At 35.5% G+C, this 19706-nt stretch overlaps 1 protein-coding gene across 6 annotated transcripts in view; it reads left to right on the top strand.

The window, feature by feature from the left end:
* The window catches only part of SMARCA1 (SWI/SNF related, matrix associated, actin dependent regulator of chromatin, subfamily a, member 1), a 73472-nt gene that overhangs the window by 38958 nt on the left and 14808 nt on the right, over nucleotides 1-19706 (top strand). For all 6 annotated transcript variants that reach the window (XM_006065640.3, XM_044937521.1, XM_006065643.3 and 3 more), the window contains 6 exons: nucleotides 4521-4631; nucleotides 4888-5001; nucleotides 13612-13734; nucleotides 15975-16107; nucleotides 18766-18884; nucleotides 19009-19221. In XM_006065640.3, coding sequence (XP_006065702.1) covers nucleotides 4521-4631; nucleotides 4888-5001; nucleotides 13612-13734; nucleotides 15975-16107; nucleotides 18766-18884; nucleotides 19009-19221 — 813 coding nt within the window. The remainder of the gene's footprint in view (nucleotides 1-4520; nucleotides 4632-4887; nucleotides 5002-13611; nucleotides 13735-15974; nucleotides 16108-18765; nucleotides 18885-19008; nucleotides 19222-19706) is intronic.

Raw genomic sequence — 19706 nt, 5'->3', positions numbered from 1 at the left:
CATAGTTTTTCCCTTTCCAGAATATTATATTGTTGGAATCATACAGTATGTAGCCTTTTCTGCTTGGCTTCTTTCACTTAGTAATATGCATTTAAAGTTCCTTTGTGTTTTTTCATGACTTGATGGCTCATTTCTTTGTAGTGCTAAGATCCATTTCTGATGTACTACAGTTTATTTATGCATTTATCTACTGAAGGACATCTTGATTGCTTCCAAGTTTTGGTATGATGAATAAAAGCTGCCATAAACATTCATGTGCAGGTTTTTGTGGGGATATAGATTTTCAGCTCTTTTGGGTAAATCCCAAGGAGCACGATTATTGGATTGTATGGTTGTAGTGGTGGTCTAGTTGCTAAGTCAAGTCTGACTCTTGCGACCCCATGGACTGTAGCCCTCTATGCTCCTCTGCCCATGGGATTTCCCAGGCAAGAATACTGGAGTGGGTTGCCATTTCCTTTTCCAGGGGATCTTCCCAACCCAGGGATAGAACCCAGGTCTCCTGCATTGCAGGTAGTTTCTTTACCAACTGAGCCACCAGGGAAGCCCTGATTGTATGGTAAGAATGTTTAATTTTGTAAGAAACTGACAACCTGTCTTCCAAAATGGCCATACTGTTTACATTCTCATGGGCAGTGAATGGGGCTTCCCAGGTGGCACAGTGGTAAAGAAACTTCCTGCCAGTGCAGGAGATGTGGGTTTGATACCTGGGACACGACTAAGCAAGCATGCAGTGTAGTAGTATGTCTTTGTTTTAATTTGTATTTTGCTGATGAATGATATGGGGCATATTTTCACTTGGTTATTTGCCATCTGTTTATTTCATTAGGGAGGTGTCTGTTCAGATCTTTTGCCCATTTAAAAATCTGATTGGTTGTTTTCTTATTATTGAGTTTTAAGAGTTCTTTGTATATTTTGGATAACAGTCTTTTATCAGCTTTTTTTTTTTTTTAAATAAGACAAGATTTATTTCTTCTCAGAGTTTACATGAAACATTGGTTGCTAGTCAGATAGGTCTTTTGCAAACACTTTCTCTCAGTCTGTGGCTTGTCTTCTCATTGTCTTCATATTGCATTTCCTTGCTGTGTCTCCTTGGTCTCTTCTAATCGGTGATAGTTCTCAGTCTTTCTTTGTTTTTCATGAGCTTGACACTTTTGAACAGTATTTTTCTGCTGTCTTGTAGTTTGTCTTTCACTTTGGGTTTTTGGTTTTTTTTTTTCATGATTTGATTGAGATTATGCATTTTTGGCAAGAATGCCTTGGAAGGGATGTTATGTCTTTCTCAGTACGTCATACTAGGGAACATGATGTCACTATGTTGTGTTACTGGGGACATTAATCTTAGTCACTTTGTTGACGTGGCGCCTGCTGGATTTTTCCACTGTAGAGTTACCAATTTTCCTTTTGTAAATGATAAATATCTTGGTGGGGGGAGCTACTCCTCAATCTTTTACACACTGATTTTGGCATCTCTTGGTGGAGTTTGCTTACCATAGTTATTGTGGCATTTACCTAACGGTAATTTTGTATTTCCTTCATTCCATCTATATTTATTAATTGGGATTTTTCTGTAAGGAAAAGCTGTCCCTTCTCCCCATTTATTTATATACTCATTTATTTATATCACCATGGACTTAAGAATATTTATTTTTTTAGTTATAATACAATTCTGTCATTTTTATTTTGTTACTCAAATTGCTCTATAAAGCTGTTATATTTTTTAACTGACAATGAATTTTTTAAAATAAAAAAAGCTTATTCTTGGGTATTGATTTTATTGAAAAATGAGGTGAGTCATTTTAATTTACATTGCAACTAGTATTGTGATAACACTTTGTTGCTACCATTATTACTGGTTAGTTTTTAGTATCTTGACCAAAATCTATCTGGTTATTCCATCTCTAACCTTAATTGAGGCCATTTATGGTTTACTCTGATGAGATGGAGGTGATAGCCTGCTTGCATAGTGTAGAAACTGCCTTCCTAATATGCTTTTTAGATCTCATTATGTGACTTTTTAAAAATTAATTTTGCAGTTATTCCTGTGGGCTTATTGGCTTTAAGAGTGTTTTTTAAAGTAGAAAATATTAAACAGTGAAGAGTCTAACCATCATTGGTGCATCTTATCTACATTCTTCGGGGAAAATTAGGCTTAATAAAATATTTGTCATTTCTAATATAACATATTTTCCTGTGCTTCTAAGAAAATAATGATGTGCAGATACAAAAAAATTTAATAACAATTATGATGACATACTTTTATAATTGAATGATTAAATCAGAATTTTTATGAATATTCTGAGTTGAGATTATAATGTGTTTCCTTATTTTTTAGATAGGTTCTTAAAATAGGTTCATACTATCCTTTGAAAAGAATTGAAAACCTGCAAGAATGTTGTTCATACATATCATGGAAATTGCACAGTAAGGGAGATTTTCATGTAAGATTTGTTGAACTAGTTGCATTAGTTCATAGCCATACTTGATGAATTAAGTCACAGTGGCTGACATTGATTCTGAATAAATTGACCTAAATAAGTTTGTATTAATGTACTCTTATCTAAAACTAATTTAGCATATTTGTTCTGTTTTTGAAAGTACAGGAATTGCCCTTTAATACTTGTTTCAAATTTGAGTACCTTAACCTTCACACGAGTATAGGTTAAATGGCCAGATACATTACTTTTAGAAAGTCGTTATTATTGATTTATTTTAACCCCAATTGAGACAAATAAAATATTGGTTATTGAAAAATGTCTTTTCCATTACTGTCATCTCACATTAGCCCATCTGAGGGGAAAGACAAAACACAGCTCATTTCACTGTTGTGAGTATTTCTCATTTTACATAAACTCACATTATACTATCCATCTCTTATGAACTTACAGAGTTAAAAGAGACATTTAGTATAACAAAGAACTGGTTTTTTTCTGTCTCACAGACGTTTCCATATGTGGATACCACCATTTTATTTGACTTTAGCCTTTACTTCTTTAAACACTGAGAATTTGTAGATTTCTAACCATTCTAGTCATCTTAGTTTATTATCCACTCTTAAAATGTACCTTAAAATGTATTATCTTTTATTTTAAAATTATTATTTTTAAGCTAATTTTTAAGCTAAACTAAAAAATTATTATCTTTAAGCTAATAAATGTATTAGCTTAAAAAATACTTAAAATGTATTATCCACTCTTAAAACTCAGCCTGTAGATGTGGTCAAATAGAGTGGGACCATTAATTGTAGATTAGTGGCCAGTTTTATGTAAAGGCACTAGGCTAGGTACTGTGAAATCAAGAAAAATATCTGAGCTAGAAAACCACACCTCAGACTCTAGAACTTCATTTTGTCATGTTTGTATATTGACTTTTAAATAACTTTTTATAGCTGATATCAGAGTAAAGTTTTGTAATGCTACCAAATCATTGTCTACCAAATGCTACTAAATCACCCCACTTTGGATGTTTAATAATAGCTTACATTTAGCTCTTGACAGTCTACCTAATGCTTTCACATATATGGTCACATGTAATCCTCAGGTAGGTATTATTATTATTCCCATTTTACAGATAGGAAAAAATAATTTCTTCAAAGTTACACAGTTGATAAAGTGGCAGAACCTGTTTCAAATTTCAAGTCGTTCTGATTCCACTGGCTTGTCCCACATCTACCTTACCAAGAGGTCTCATTTTAAAATTTCTCTTGATTTGAAGGGATATATGGCTGTCATGTTGATATTCAGTATTTTATGCTTTTCAACTGTTTTCTAATTCATACACTTAACAGAGTTACCAGAACCAATGTTAGTCTTCCTCCAGTATTAAGTCACTATTTATTTTGACATAAAATATTAACCAGATTGTACAAATTCTTCTCAATTACTAATAAGGAAGAGCTAAGCTTCAGAAGGCAATGGCACCCCACTCCAGTACTCTTGCCTGGAAAACCCCATGGACAGAGGAGCCAGGTAGGCTGCAGTCCATGGGGTCGCTAAGAGTCGGACACGACTGAGCAACTTCAGTTTCACTTTTCACTTGCATGCATTGGAGAAGGAAATGGCAACCCACTCCAGTGTTTTTGCCTGGAGAATCCCAGGGACAAGGGAGCCTGGTGGGCTGCTGTCTATGGGGTCACACAGAGTCAGACATGACTGAAGTGACTTAGCAGCAGCAGCAGGCTTCAAACATACTTTAAAAAAAAAACCAAAACCATCTTTGCACCTGAACTTGCTATATAGAATGAGGTTTTGAAATTTGGGATGTATAGCTGTGACTTAAAAACGCTTTGTTTTGAAGTATAGTTGATTTACAATATCGTGTTAGTTTCAAGTGTACAGCATAGTAATTTATTTTTTTCAGATTCTTTTGGGGGTGCATGTATCTCTTCCAGTGAGAGTTTTATAAAGCAAGTTTTGATTCTTCCTAATGCTTTGGTTTTCTCACACTTCTACAGCCTTGATGTACTGGATATTTATAAAACAATTTGGAGTAATTAAACTCTGCATTCTTGTTTTTGTGTACAGCTTGGAATGGTGGAATGGATTGAACCTCCCAAACGAGAACGCAAAGCAAACTATGCTGTGGATGCCTACTTCAGAGAGGCTTTACGTGTTAGTGAGCCGAAGGTTCCAAAGGTAAAGCAGTATGAGGCCAGTTTTCACGTCCTATAGCAGAATTCTCTTGTAGCATGGTCTCTGATTCAGATTTACTTATATTAGTACTAAATCTTAGTCTCTAAAATATAACAGTACAGAAAAGTACTTGATATGCCCCAGCCTTATGAATGGATTCCATTGTATTTATTTTTCTACGTATAAAAGAAATAATAAAAGATAAGTTCACTTCATGAACTGAAACAAATATGTGTGTAATGCATTTTTTCCCCCACAGGCTCCACGACCTCCAAAACAGCCAAATGTTCAGGATTTTCAATTTTTCCCACCACGTTTATTTGAGCTCCTTGAAAAGGAAATCCTTTATTATAGGAAGACAATAGGCTATAAGGTAATTTTTCAGTTTTTTAGATTAGCACAATATAATCTTTTAAGCTAATGTAATGTATTAAGCTAGACTAGAAAGTGTTCCATTTTAATGTGAGAGAACCTAAGAGTAAATAAAAATAGTGGTGTTTTTAAAACCAAAGAGAAGGTTTTTACTAGAAGTAAAGTATCAAACTACCCAGTCACTAGTGAGATCATCACTAAATGAGATTAATGGAGAATTATCTAATATTTTAAAAATATTAAAAATTCATTTTATTTTAATAATGCTAGTGTTCAAGTGCTCGAAGAATATGTAGAATAAGTAATAGGTATGTATTTAGATAGAAGTGAATGTATGGTAGATGATAAGAAATTTTTGATTATTTTCCTCAAAATGACCAAGAAATAATATTTTCATGTTGATTGCTTATAGATTGATAGAAGCCCCGGTGGTGGTTAGTAGATTATGTTCACTTAGGTGTTAAAATAATGATAAATATGATAGTGAATTGTGGAATTTAAAAATGATCTTTTGGAATTCAAATTTCTTATTTATATGGGTAGATAGGAACCTATTTACAGTGAGTGAAATTTAAAGTTTGTGATACTGAAGCTATCACATTGAGAGATTAAGCATTCCAGGCTATTTATGTATGTTGAAATTGGCTTCCTAGTGAATGGAAAGAGATGACCAAAGGTATAATAATCAATAGTATGAACAAAATTATGCAGATATTAACACTAATATAATTTTATGAAGATTTTTGTTTTATGAATTTGAAACTGTTTTAAAATTTATTGTGAATCTTTATCATAAATGGAACTATGACCAATTATTTTGATTAGTAACTGTCATGTGCCTAGAAGAGCTCCATACATATATATAAGATATTTATAAGTTAGTTCATATTTTGGAACTGAATGACTCTCTGGAATGTTTCTACTATTTGTCCAGAGTTAGACCACTGTCTTTTGAAATAGAACAAAAAAGTTTTGCTTGCTGTTTATGTACCAAAGTTTAGATATATTTAAATAGGGATAAGAAACTTAAGGTGAATGTAAGTGGAAATGTATATATAAATAGGAACAAGAAAGTTAGGGTGAATATAAATGTGAACATTTATAAATAAAGTGGCTAGTTATAATCTGGTTAGGGAAATGTGATTAAATTTGAATGTACTTAACCAACAGGACAGGATAAAATCCTTCTTAGGAAGTTGTAGAAGAGTAAAGTACTCTCGGTTGAACATCAGATCAGGTATAAAACCAGCTTCAAAGAAAGTGAAAACAGCGATACGTTTGAAGAAACAGGCAAATTATAGGTTCAAAATGTAAAATAAAAATAGTAAAATTAATAAAGTAGTGAATAAGATTTTATGAGTTAAGCATATATATACATGATCCCACTAGGGATTACTAAACATTTTATTTTATTTTATTTTTTTTTTTATTTTTTTTTTATTTTTTTGTGTTTTTTTTTTTTTTAATTTTATTTTATTTTTAAACTTAACATTATTTTCTGTTACTTTTATTGACTGTTATTAGTGAGACTTGAGAGGAGAATCAAATTGAAATGTTAGACCTCAGTTAGTAATCAACCAAATATCTGTGTAGAACATCTGATAATTGAATAATGCTTTACCACTTCATTTGATTTCTAAGAAATGCTATGAGATAGGTTTTGTTATCACCTCTATATAATAGGTGAGGAAACAAGTTCGGAGAGGTTAAATGACTTGTTTAAGGTCAGGTAGCTAACAGAGTTGCCAAAGGTGCTGGTCTCAAACACAGGTTCTAAGCAGTCAAATGCTATGCTCTTACCACTCAGACATTCGGGGCTATTTCTGCATGTGACATAACTCTGCTTCTTTCTGCAGCCCTAAATAAGGACTGTGTTTACAGTGGTTTGACATGTTGTTTGGGAGGTGAGCCAAGTGGTAGTCAAGTAGCAGCAATAAAAAAAATCACCTCTGTTAATATAGCTGTTTATACTCCTTCTTTGGAGATACTGAAATTCTGTTCCCTGTGATAATATAGTGCCCACCACATTCTCACCACAGCTCTGGTTTTAATGTAAACAGTGCCTGTCGTTACAGGCAATTCTGGTTAGGGGTTGGGGGTCTTACATGAACAGTTGGGCAGTGGCCAGCTGGAAGGAGATGGAGGAGAGAGGAAACTTTAGAAGAGAGAGGAATGAAAGTACAACTTTTAAAGGGTGATAGGGAGGAAGATGCGAGAAGAGAGGGAAGGGATGAGTGATGAGAGGGAAGGGCGTGGAATCCATGCTGTGGCACCTTCCTGTGTTCTGTTCCTCACCTCCTGGAGAGAAGTGACAAGAAAGGGAGTGTGAATGAAAGGAGGGCTGTTTTTCATTTAAGACATATTCATCGAGTGCTCCCCTGTGCCAGATTCTATGCCAAGCTCTGAGGATAAACTGGTGAATAAGACAAGGGGGTTCCTCACACATGGTACTTAACATTTTAATGGGAGACGCAGACATTACGCTGAAAGCACAGAGTAGTAACTTTATTTGGTTTCAGTGCTTATAAAGGGTGCTACGAGGGAGCATAACGTGGGTATCTAATGTGGACTGGGAGGTCAGGGAGGTGGTCTCTAAGGATCAGCATTTAAGCTGAGATCAGAGAGATACATAGGAATTAGCCAAGTGAAGTGTGGAAGAGAAGCGCTAGGTTGGGGAGCCACAGGTACAGAGGTGTTGTAGGAAGGAAGAGTGCCCCTTTAGAAACTGAAAGAAGGCCAATGTTGCTGGGGAGTGGTGAGATGGAGAATGACAGATGAGTGGGTTGAGTTGGATCATGTGGAGCATTAAACATTAATTATAGGTCATATTAATTAGGTGGAATTTTAGAGCAAAAGAAAGCCTTTGAGATGTTTTTTTAAGGCAGAGGGGTAGGTGGGTGATGGAATAATAACAGCAGATGCTTATTTAGTCCTTACTTGTGTTGCTTACTCTCCTTAGTTTAAAATGATTAGTTCATCCTTCTCAGAAGAGCCCTGGAACTACATACCTATTTTACAGATGGGGAAACTGAGGCATAGAGAGGTTGAGTAATTTGCCCTGAGTAATTTGCTCAAGGTCAAACCACTTATAAGAGGTAGAGTATGATCAGCTTTACATTTTTAAAAACCACTCTGGCTGCAACACAGAGAATGGTGAGTTTCTCCAGGGAAACCAGCCAGGAAGCTGCCACAGTGTGAAGATGAAAAGATGGAGGTGGCTGGGAGTGTGGTGGTGGGTTGGAGGTGGAAGGAGAATGATCCCCTGGCACTCCACTCCTAGTCCCAAATTCTCCTCAGCCCCATCCGGGATTATCTTTGTATTGTTTTAAGACTTCCCTTGGTCCTCCATATGCATACTTAGCTGAGGATTTACAAAACAAAGAAGAAAATATTCTGGATGTTGGTTCTTTCTGAACCTTGTCTCTTCCATTCTTTACCAGGGGCTACAGACCTGAGCTAAGGTGGGTGCTTTAATTGGGTGGATCTTGTGTTTGAGTACAGTTGTCCCTCAGTATCTGCGGGGCATCGGTTCCAGAAGCCCCCACAGGTACCACAATCCGTGGATGCTCAAGTCTCTTATATAAAATGGTGTAGAATTTGCATGTAACCTATGCAAATGTGACCATATATTTTACATTATGTCTGTATTACTTACAATACCTAATCCAATGTAATTGCTATGTAAATAGGTATAAATACAATGTGAATGCTATGTAAATAGTTACCTGCATGCAGCCAAAGCCAATTCACATTTTGCTCTTTGGAACTTTCTGGAATTTTTTTTTCCCGAATATTTTTTTAATCTGAGGTTGCTTGAATCCACGGATGCAGAACCCACAGATACAGAGGGCCGACTGTATGGACAGATGAGCATGGCATGTTAATCATCTGCAAAAGCTTCCTGTTAAGGACGATGTGGTATTGATAAGTGTTGGGCATATCTTCTCAAGGATATATAGCATTGATTTTTTTTCCCCTACTAAACCTCCAGAAAACTCAACCCGAGCCACAAAAGTGAATGGAGCAATAGTTTGTTCTCAGATAAACGGGACCGTCGTAATGGAGTTTCCTGATATTCTGTACATAGTTAAGCTCTCAAAAAGGGACTCCTCTCTCCCTTTTTTTTGCTTAAATGATTGTTAGCCCAGGGATTAGAGGTTCTGTGTGAAGCTGGGGGCACTGTGGTGCATGGTTCCATTTTGCCCATTTTGAGTCCCCACAGTCATGTTCTGTAGTGACTTGGGGTGGAGCTAGTGAGGAACTCAGTAGGTTTGAAGCAGTTGGTAAATAGCATTTTTCTCCAAGGCCTGCTTATTTGCATTTTTATTTCCTATTGTGTTTTTTCCGCTCCATACTCAGCATGACCAAGTCACAGCAGTATTGTTGATAATAAGATCTGGAATTGAAGAGTTTTGTTTTATTTGAAGCTGAGAGAAGTTGTTTTACTCTCACCACTTGGTGGAGAGCTGTGTATTATGTGCCCGTTTTCCCTGCTGTCTAAGTTTTGACCTTGTTGCAGGTTAGACGTATTCAGAAGCTTCATTGCTCTTGTGACTTAAAGGAGTTACCCTAATGCTTTTAATTACTTGTTCACTAAAACCTTTCTGTCGGAAGAAGGTGACTGAATTGAAATTTCAATTGCAGAATTTTAAAAATCCAGAGTATCCAGAAGTCCCATGGAGTCTAAAGACCTGCAGTGAAAGAGTTTTGCTGTAGTAGAAGCTGAAGAAGGCTGTAGAACATTCTAACATATATCTTCAGTAAAAAAATTCTTTAGAAGTGGATATAAACATTTGACAAATGCAGGAAGTTCTATGATCTTTGTGAGTTTTGGTAATGTGTCATTGTGGGCCACCTGTTGTGCTGTGGTAGAACTAAAATACGTGAGTTGATTTCAGGTTACTACTTTCATTTTGTGTGTTGTCACATTTAATTCTGTACTCCATATTTCTATGAGATGCTTGCTGAAACTCCTAAGAAAAATGACCCTCCAAAAAGTTTTTCACTTTTCCATGGAACATAGCTCTTAATCACAAATTCCTTACAATCTGACTAGAAATCTAAATAATAATTGAGCTGTTTTCTTGAAAGATAACTTCTTGTATGTTAAGTGTTGCTGGGGACCATCAGTGAGATATATACAATGTGAGGACTTGAGATACTATCTAGGTATCTGTTTAGTCTTTTGGCCTATAATTTGTCTATTTAATTCTTTTATAGCACTTTGAGATCGAGGGAAGCTTAGTGCTCATAAAACCTCATGAGGTGAAAAATGAATACCTTTTAAAAATAATAAATATTAAGAAGTAGATTATTTGTAGGAGATTCAGGAATTTAGGAATTTTGAGTCATTTCTAATTAAAAAATTCTAGCAGCTATTTTTGAGTAACTTTTAGAAATAAAATAGTAAATGTAAAATTAAATGTCATTCTCAAGTTTTGCTATATTAAAAATGTGAGCAGTGGATCCTAAAATTTAATGGGTATAATGTAATATTCTGATTTTGCCTTTATTAAAATTCAAGGGATGAATTTTTAATATTGGGGAATATCTACACAGGAATAAGCAGTTTATTTTGTGTGGGTATATTATCCATTTTCTATCATAAAAATGAGGTATTTGTGAAATTTTTTGTTAAAGTAAGGGTTTTTGCATATGCAAAGTTGAAGCTATTTGGTAGAGCAATATCTTAAGATTAAATAGATTTTCCTCAATTAAAATTAAAATTAAAATTTGAGGCCAAAGTAACTTCATCAGCAATTTAAGGGGTCTGTTAAACTTTTAAAGCTGTGTCTGTAATTTTTTCAACATTTTATTATGAAAAAGTTTCAAATATAGAAAAATGTTGAAATAATTATACAGTGAACACCACATATATTCTCCAATTTACGTCTTACTGTATTTGCTTTATCACCTATTTAACCATTTCTCCAGCTTTCTATCAAATGAATATCCTTATTTTTTAATGCATTTCTAAGTTACAGATATAAAGCACTTCAATATGCATATCATTAGCCAGAGTTCAATATTTATTTGATTTTTAAGATAAAATTTATATACATTGAAATATATAAATCTTGTGTATCATTTGATGAATTTTGACAAATGGTATGCCCACATGACTGAAGTCCCTACAAAAATATAGAACATTACTGTCCCCCAGAAAGTGCATCTTTCCAGTCAATTCCCAAACCCACTCCCCAGACAAACTCACTGTTCTGATATTATTTTCCTCCGTAGATCAGGTTTTTTGTTCTAGAGTTTCACAGAAATGGAATCGTATGATATTTGTAAGGCTTCTTTCACTTAGCATAATGTTTTTGAGATTCATCCATGTTGTCTCATTATCAATGGTTCATTCTTTTTTATTGCTGAGTACTATCCCATTGTAAGGAAATAGCACAGTTTGCTTATCTAGTCTCTTGTTGACGGACATCTGGACTGTTTTCTGGATTTTGGCTCTTGTAAGTAAAACTGTTGTAAGCATTCTCCTAAAAGTCTTTGTAACAGTTCAGAGTGAAATTGCTGGTGTGCCGGTAATCTAACAGTGGGATTTAGCTATTGAAAAAAGTTATGTTAAACCATACGTATCACTGGACTACACTTCATTTTTAATTTACAGCTTCCTTTTCATTTCCATTTGCTATCATCCTAGGCCAGGTGATCATACATTTCTAGATTAGTTTAGCTGGTTCTCTTGCCTCTAGTTGCTTCCCTACTTCAGTCCATCCAGCACAAGGTTTACAGGTGATATAACACTACTCCCTTGTAATCTCCGGTGGCTTGTTGTTGCCTACTGTGTGGTTTGAGAAGGCCTTCTAATTCTGTCTCCACCTGGCCTTGTTTCTTATCCCTTCTCAACATAAACTCCATATATGCTCCTTCTGGTTTTTACCTTCACTGTTTTTGCTTTACTGCTCCAGCCTAGAATATTCTTTCTCTCTTTTCCATCTCCCCAGATCTTTAGAATTCTTAGAGTACAGCTCAGAATTCCACAACTAGGTTGTGAGCTCCTTGCAGGCAAGGACCGTGTTGGCTACTTTTTATATTCCAGTGAACACCTGTCATAGTGCTATGGATAAAATAGACATTTAGTCAGTACTTACTAATTTGATTGTCTCGTACTGATGATTACAAATGAATGTGTTTTTTCAGTATGTCTTAAAAAAATTTTCTTTTGGCCACAGCATGCATGTGGGATCTTGGTTCCCTGACCGGGGATCAAACTTGTGCCCTCTGCATTGGAAGCACAGAGTCTTAACCACTGGACCATCAGGGAGGTCCTTCAGTATTTCTTTTTAATGCCCAGTTAGTAGGTTCCATATTTAAACAACTACTGGATACAGTAGTTTTTAAAAACATTTAAGTTACAACCCTGTGGTTGAAGTGCTATGAAATATGTATAATGATTAGAGAGATATACCCTAATATGCGTTTAAAATTACATCACAGTAAAACCGTGACTATCTGATACCCCTGGAGGATGAGTCATTTATGATAGGTGTGCATTCCAAACAGTGGAAGGCTTACCATCAATCCTGTTCTTGCCATATGTAATGGAATGCTATAAATAATGTACTATATATGTTATATACCTGCCCTCCTAAATCAATGTGCTGCATTGTCACTGCAGATGCACTTAAAAATGATGTGAGGCTTTGCGCTGAGTTACTTAGTTTATCACTCTATACAGTGAATGCTGCTCCATACTGCTGAACTATACGGGTTGTCTGTGTTCATGGGGCCACACTGAGGCCCCTGGGGCTACATTTTTGACATACAGATGACTGGCTGACTGCTTGCTTCCTTGTAGAGCTGAGCTTCTGTCCTCAGTCTTTTGAACTTGAGCTCTCTTCTTCTCAGTTGTCAGTGTATTGCAATTCTCTATACTATGCAGAGATGTATAGTATACACTACACTTTTTGTTGGTCACGGCTGCTGTAGTCTTTTTCCCTTGACTGCAGGTCCCATCGCAGCTGTTTGTGTGCTTTGCTTATCCCTTCCCTCTTATATATATATATATATAGTCTCTTTCTTTCTCTCTCTCTCTTTTTTTTGCTTCTTCTTTATTCTGTCAATTCTTTCAGTCTTTGCATTTTATGTGAAGATGGTCTCTCTTTCCATACCCTGGCAGGCAGTAAAAGCACTCTTTTCTTTTTGCACGCTGAACTGATCAGAGCATTGGATGCAATCTTCAGGTGCATTGCCACTTCTATACCCTGGTCTATATTGCCAGGTGAATATGGACTCTTTCCGTACTACCAAACTTTGTTTCTGGGCTTGAGATTTTATTGTATAATGTTGGTGTTGGGGATAATGATATTATTACCATGTATTAACGATATCATAGGGATTTTTTTCGTTCCACAGTATGATTAAATCTAGAATATAATGTGGCATTTAGCAATGGGTTTTTAACTATAAAATACCACATGGCACATTTAAGAACAATTTTACTTTGGTAATATCATGGTAGTAGAAATGTGGAGAGGATCATGTGTCATGGTATGATAATTTACTGTTGAAATAACTCTACATATTGATACAAGTATGTATACCCTTAATTAATTTTTCTCAACAGTTTACTCATAACACATCTCTCGATCTTTAGGTCCCAAGGAATCCTGATATCCCAAATTCAGCTGTTGCTCAACGAGAGGAACAAAAAAAGATTGATGCAGCTGAACCTCTTACACCAGAAGAGACTGAAGAAAAAGAAAAACTTCTCACACAAGTAAAATATTTTAAATGATTGAAATACTTCTAGTCAACCAGTAGAAGAAAAGAAAATATAGATCACACTTATTTTTTATTGTATGGGCCTGGTACCCTGATCAGACACACCAGCAAAGCACAGGGCCATAGTGTAGACATACATTTAGATCAACAATCCCTATTTTTTAATCTCTTATATAAAACAGTTTTGGAAATACTAAAAGATACATAAATGAAAAATATGTGTCAATTACTAGAAATAAGACATACATTTTATCAATTAAAGTCACTTAACCCGCATATGAATCCTGATAGACAATAATTACTAGCATATGAATCCTGATAGACAATAATTACTAGCATATTCTTAAAATATTTATTTTATTGATTATGAGCTGTCTTCTGAAATTATACTCTACTAATCTTTTATTTATGGAATGACTTCATAATTCTCAAAATGCCTTATATCCTTTCTTGAAAAGAATTTTAATACAATGGTGAGAAATTTCTGAAACTTTTAAAGATACTCATTGTATAGTTAAAAGTTATTAAATATTTAAATAATATTTATATTTAAGTTAAGTTCAATCGCTCAGTCGTGTCTGACTCTTCACGACCCCATGAATCGCAGCACGCCAGGCCTCCCTGTCCGTCACCAACTCCCAGAGTTCACTGAGACTCACATCCATCGAGTCAGTGATGCCATCCAGCCATCTCAACTTCTGTCGTCCCCTTCTCCTCCTGCCCCCAATCCCTCCCAGCATCAGGGTCTTTTCCAATGAGTCAACTCTTTGCATGAGGTGGCCAAAGTACTGGAGTTTCAGCTTTAGCATCATTCCTTCCAAAGAAATCCCAGGGCTGATCTCCTTCAGAATGGACTGGTTGGATCTCCTTGCAGTCCAAGGGACTCTCAAGAGTCTTCCCCAACACCACAGTTCAAAAGCATCAATTCTTCGGCGCTCAGCTTTCTTCACAGTCCAACTCTCACATCCATACATGACCACTGGAAAAACCATAGCCTTGACTAGACAGACCTTTGTTGGCAAAGTAATGTCTCTGCTTTTGAATATGCGATCTAGCTTGGTCATAACTTTCCTTCCAAGGAGTAAGCATCTTTTAATTTCATGGCTGCAGTCACCATCTGCAGTGATTTTGGAGCCCAAAAGAATAAAGTCTGACACTATTTCCACTGTTTCCCCATCATATTAGGACTTACCATAGAATAAAATAAAATATTTAAATATTCATGTTTTATTTTCAAAATTTATTTCCTGAACACAAAAATAAACTTATGGTCTTAGAATGTTCCTTGGCTTGCAGTATATTGTAAATGTACAACATATTGTGAACATAGTCTCAACTGAGAAATTGCTTTTGTTTGTAATTAGAAACAAAATCAATTTTTTGTCCCTTTTAGTACTTGAAGTCATCTTTAGTCATTTTTCTCTACTGCCCTAAATAATTAATCTTTCAAAAAATCACAGGAATACAAAGGAACAAAATGTAGTGGAAAACTTTATCAACTAGAGGTTAAGGATAGAGTTTTGCTCTGTTGAGGGTATCACATTTATGTGGGTTGGGGCATGAGGAATGGAAGACAGAAATTTAGTCTTGTGACTTTAGAGACATGCTAATAAATACCAAAGAGACTGAAAACACTGATTGGTCAAACTGTTCTCTTTTAGGAAAGAAATTGAGTGGGCCCAATAACACCGTTTATAGAAATCCTATTTATGAATATAATTTTGAACAGAAATTATTTATTCATAGTAGTTTGGAATGATGTAAGAGTTATAAAAATTTTTCTTCAGTCTTTTTTTCTTTGTGTATTTTTTTGATTTAAAGCATCCACAATTTTTTTCTTATTTTACATAAGAACATGTCTGTGAAAAAAATGAAGTACTGGAATATCCAGGACTTCAGCATTTATATTAGCATTTTTATTTTATGCATTTGTATTTTAATGTAGTAGGCATCTATAAAATATGGAGTTAAAAACTATATAATATCTTGAAACTATAAATCAGTTTTTAGTACTTAGAGGGAAATATATTCTCTTTATGATAGAAGAGCAGTTATTTTTGCAATAACACTAACTCAACTTTTGATTCCAACATAAAAAAACCTGGGATTTTATAAGAAGAAAAATTTTAAGTCTTTTGAACTGTTTTTAATGTATTGTTGTACAGAACTAAATAGAACAATATTTGGATTTGTTAATTTAACCTCTATTGATGATGCTTGCTTTTTTGTTCACAGGGATTCACAAACTGGACTAAGCGAGATTTCAATCAGTTCATTAAAGCTAATGAGAAATATGGAAGAGATGACATTGATAATATAGCTCGAGAGGTGGAGGGCAAATCCCCTGAGGAGGTCATGGAATATTCAGGTTTGTATATATAACTTCAAAAATGGTGTTTTACTTGTAACCTTATGCATTTCTTTGTGTCAGTTTAATTATACCTTTGTTCAGAGACCTTTAGACTTTTATGAATACACTGTAGGTGAAAGTATAAAATACAATTGCATTTCTATGAAAAGATGATAAGACTTACAAAAACAAATTGCTGTTGTCCCTGCTAGTTAGCTAATAGAGCGAAGTATAGCACTGATAAAACAAGGGTAGCTAGTGGATGATCATCTTCTGGGCAAGTCAAGTCTAAGACTTCAGTTTCAGTGGATGGAATTAGTGTTTTTCTAGGTTGTCCTTGAAGTAGAGAATTCCTATCAGGTTCTTTTAGATCCTCAGACACTCTCAGGGTTTCCGTTTGCTCCAGGGAGGTTATATGAATTCCATTAACTCCAGGCAAGCTGGAGTAGATCTGAAAAGACTGCTTGAATAAATCTGTTGACAGGTCCTAGAGTCAACTCCCTCTCTTACTCAGCTGTGTCTTTGGTCTTGACCAGAACTAAATTATGTGCCAAAGCATATGGAATAAATACTGATTTCCATGTCACGGTGCAGCCAACCTCAGGCTTCTGAAAATAAATCTTATTAAAATAGACAAGTATGTGTAGTAAGTTTTCTTTATGTAGAACATAGGAAGTTTCTAAAGTCCAAATAGGTTGCGCTTTCAAATTTAGCCACTTCACTTTCACTTTTCACTTTCATGCATTGGAGAAGGAAATGGCAACCCACTCCAGTGTTCTTGCCTGGAGAATCCCAGGGACGGAGGAGCCTGGTGGGCTGCCATCTATGGGGTCACAGAGAGTCAGACACGACTGAAGTGACTTAGCAGCAGCAGCAGCAGCAGCAGCTGTATAGAACCTAGAACATTTCTCCCCATAGAAATGTTACAAAGTAGGTTTAGGTTTCCGTGCTAGCCCCTCAAAGCCTACTTAGCCTAACAAGTGAAATTCTATATTTTTGCTGTGAAAAAGAGTAAGGAGGAAACATTGAAATACTAATAAATATGCCAAAGATTAATACAGACTAGGAACAACTTTTAATTTATTTTTAGTGCTAGTGCTTGAATAAGTCTATGTTTAATTAGGGAGCAGATACTTTATTTTTCTTTTGGAAATGTGAAAGAGCCTTCTGGTGATTGCCAGGGACTTTAGAGATGGATTATATTGAGTTGTTATTGTATAACATCAAGTCTATGAATGTTCTTTACTTTGATACCAGCATAATATTACTACTGCTGTTACCATTTGCTGCATAAGTTTAGGACATTTGGAGACTTAGAAAGGGGTAAAATAGAGGAGAGAGTTAAATTTTAGCAGCAAGAGTTGAATGAAAATAGTGTAAAAAGATGTGTGCTGAGAAATTTTCTGAAGTCGAATTTTCTTCAAAAGACAAGAAGGGGAATAAGCATCAATGTGTATGAAGTTGCAAGAAAAAAAAAGTTGATTAAAGAAGATATTATGTCAGATACTCCTTCAAATTGACACCAGGCCAGGTAGAATGACTAACTCAGGACAGCTTAACTGGGGCTGTGCTAGAAGATATAATGTTCAAATAAAAGCATAGCTTAAATCAGTATCTGTAGTATCTTTTGAAATTGTAGTCATCTGAGATGGATAATTAAAAACTTCATAATAGGTACTTCCCTGGTGGTCCAGTGGCTAGGACTCCACCCTCCCAGTGCAGGGGGCCTGGGTTCAATCCCTGGTCAGGGAACTGGATCCCACATGCTGTAACTAAGATAGAATATCCCACTTACCGCAATTAAGACCTGCTGCTGCTGCTGCTAACTCGCTTCAGTTGTGTCCGACTCTGTGCGACCCCATAGACGGCAGCCCACCAGGCTTCCCCGTCCCTGGGATTCTCCAGGCAAGAACACAGGAGTGGGTTGCCATTTCCTTCTCCAATGCATGAAAGTGAAAAGTCAAAGTGAATTCACTCAGTCATGTCCGACTCTAGCGACCCCATGGACTGCAGCCTACCAGGCTCCTCTGTCCATGGGATTTTCTAGGCAAAAGTACTGGAGTGGGGTGCCATTGCCTTCTCCGAACTAAGACCTAGTGCAGCCAAATAAGTAAAAATAAATAAATAAAATAGAAAAAAAGCTTCATAATATTTCATGAAAGGAAAATTGCTAATCTAAAATCTTCTTGTTGAGGTCTTACTTTTAAATGAAAAGAGGTATTTAATACCCCTCATTTATTACACCTTAAGAGTATTTAATAATTGAACATATATATATATGTGCATGTGAAAGTGAAGTCGCTCAGTTGGGTCCAACTCTTTGCAACCCCATATACTGTAGCCTATCAGGTTCCTCCATCCATGGGATTTTCCAGGCAAGAGTACTGGAGTGGGCTACCATTTCCTTCTCCAGGGGATCTTACCAGCCCAGGGTTCAAACCTGGGTCTCCTGCATTGCACACAGACACTTTACTGTCTGAGCCACCAGGGAAGCCCTGTATATATGCATATATATGTATATATATATATGTCTATATATACTGATGAATCTGAATCTTAAGTATAAACAGTATAAGTTCACTGCATCCTTTCCTGCTAATTCTTCATTCTATAGTTCCTTGGATTCATTTATGTAAGATGACAGAATTGTGAAATAATAACTCTTGTTTTTTTCAGCTGTATTTTGGGAGCGTTGCAATGAATTACAGGACATTGAGAAAATTATGGCTCAAATTGAACGTGGAGAAGCAAGAATTCAACGAAGGATCAGTATCAAGAAAGCCCTGGATGCTAAAGTACTATATTTCCTAATTGTCAAATTACCAATAGATTGTTTCAATTGATGATTAAATGGTGATTAGCTTTGACTTATTACTACTGCATATTTAGTTAAAAGCACTATTTTGTTTAAATCTATAGATTGCAAGATACAAGGCTCCATTTCATCAGTTACGTATTCAGTATGGAACTAGCAAAGGAAAGAACTATACTGAGGAAGAAGATAGATTCCTGATATGTATGTTACACAAAATGGGCTTTGATAGAGAAAACGTGTATGAAGAATTGAGACAGTGTGTTCGGAATGCTCCTCAGTTTAGATTTGACTGGTTTATCAAGTCTAGAACCGCCATGGTATGTATTCCTTTCTTGCTTATTTCCTCCTACTTTTTATTTTGAAAAATTTCAAACATCACATATCCTTCACTTAGATTCTGTACCACATTGGCTTTCTCCTCTTACTAGTATATGCATATGTGTATATATATGTATGTGTGTGTGTGTATATATACTTACATATATAGAATCTATCTATACATACAGAATCTATATATTATACTCAGAAATTCAGAAACACAGCTATATTCAGAAATCTAGATCTGTATTTTCTATTAATATACAGATCTATGTTTCTAAACCATTTGAAAGTAGGTCACAGACATCATGTGTTCACCTCTAAATACTTCAGCATTTATCATCTAAAAATAAGTGTTTATCACTTAAATAAAAATATTTTCCTCCATGAGCACAATACCATCATCCTACCTGAAAATATTAACATTGATTCAGTAGTATCATCTCGTATACAGTTCATGTACAAAATTTTCCACTTGTCCCCA

This window comes from Bubalus bubalis, chromosome X (assembly GCF_019923935.1).
Source record: "Bubalus bubalis isolate 160015118507 breed Murrah chromosome X, NDDB_SH_1, whole genome shotgun sequence".
NCBI classification, from domain to species: domain Eukaryota; kingdom Metazoa; phylum Chordata; class Mammalia; order Artiodactyla; family Bovidae; genus Bubalus; species Bubalus bubalis.
Note: the sequence above shows the minus strand (reverse complement) of the source record. Positions and strands in the feature narration are given on the sequence as shown.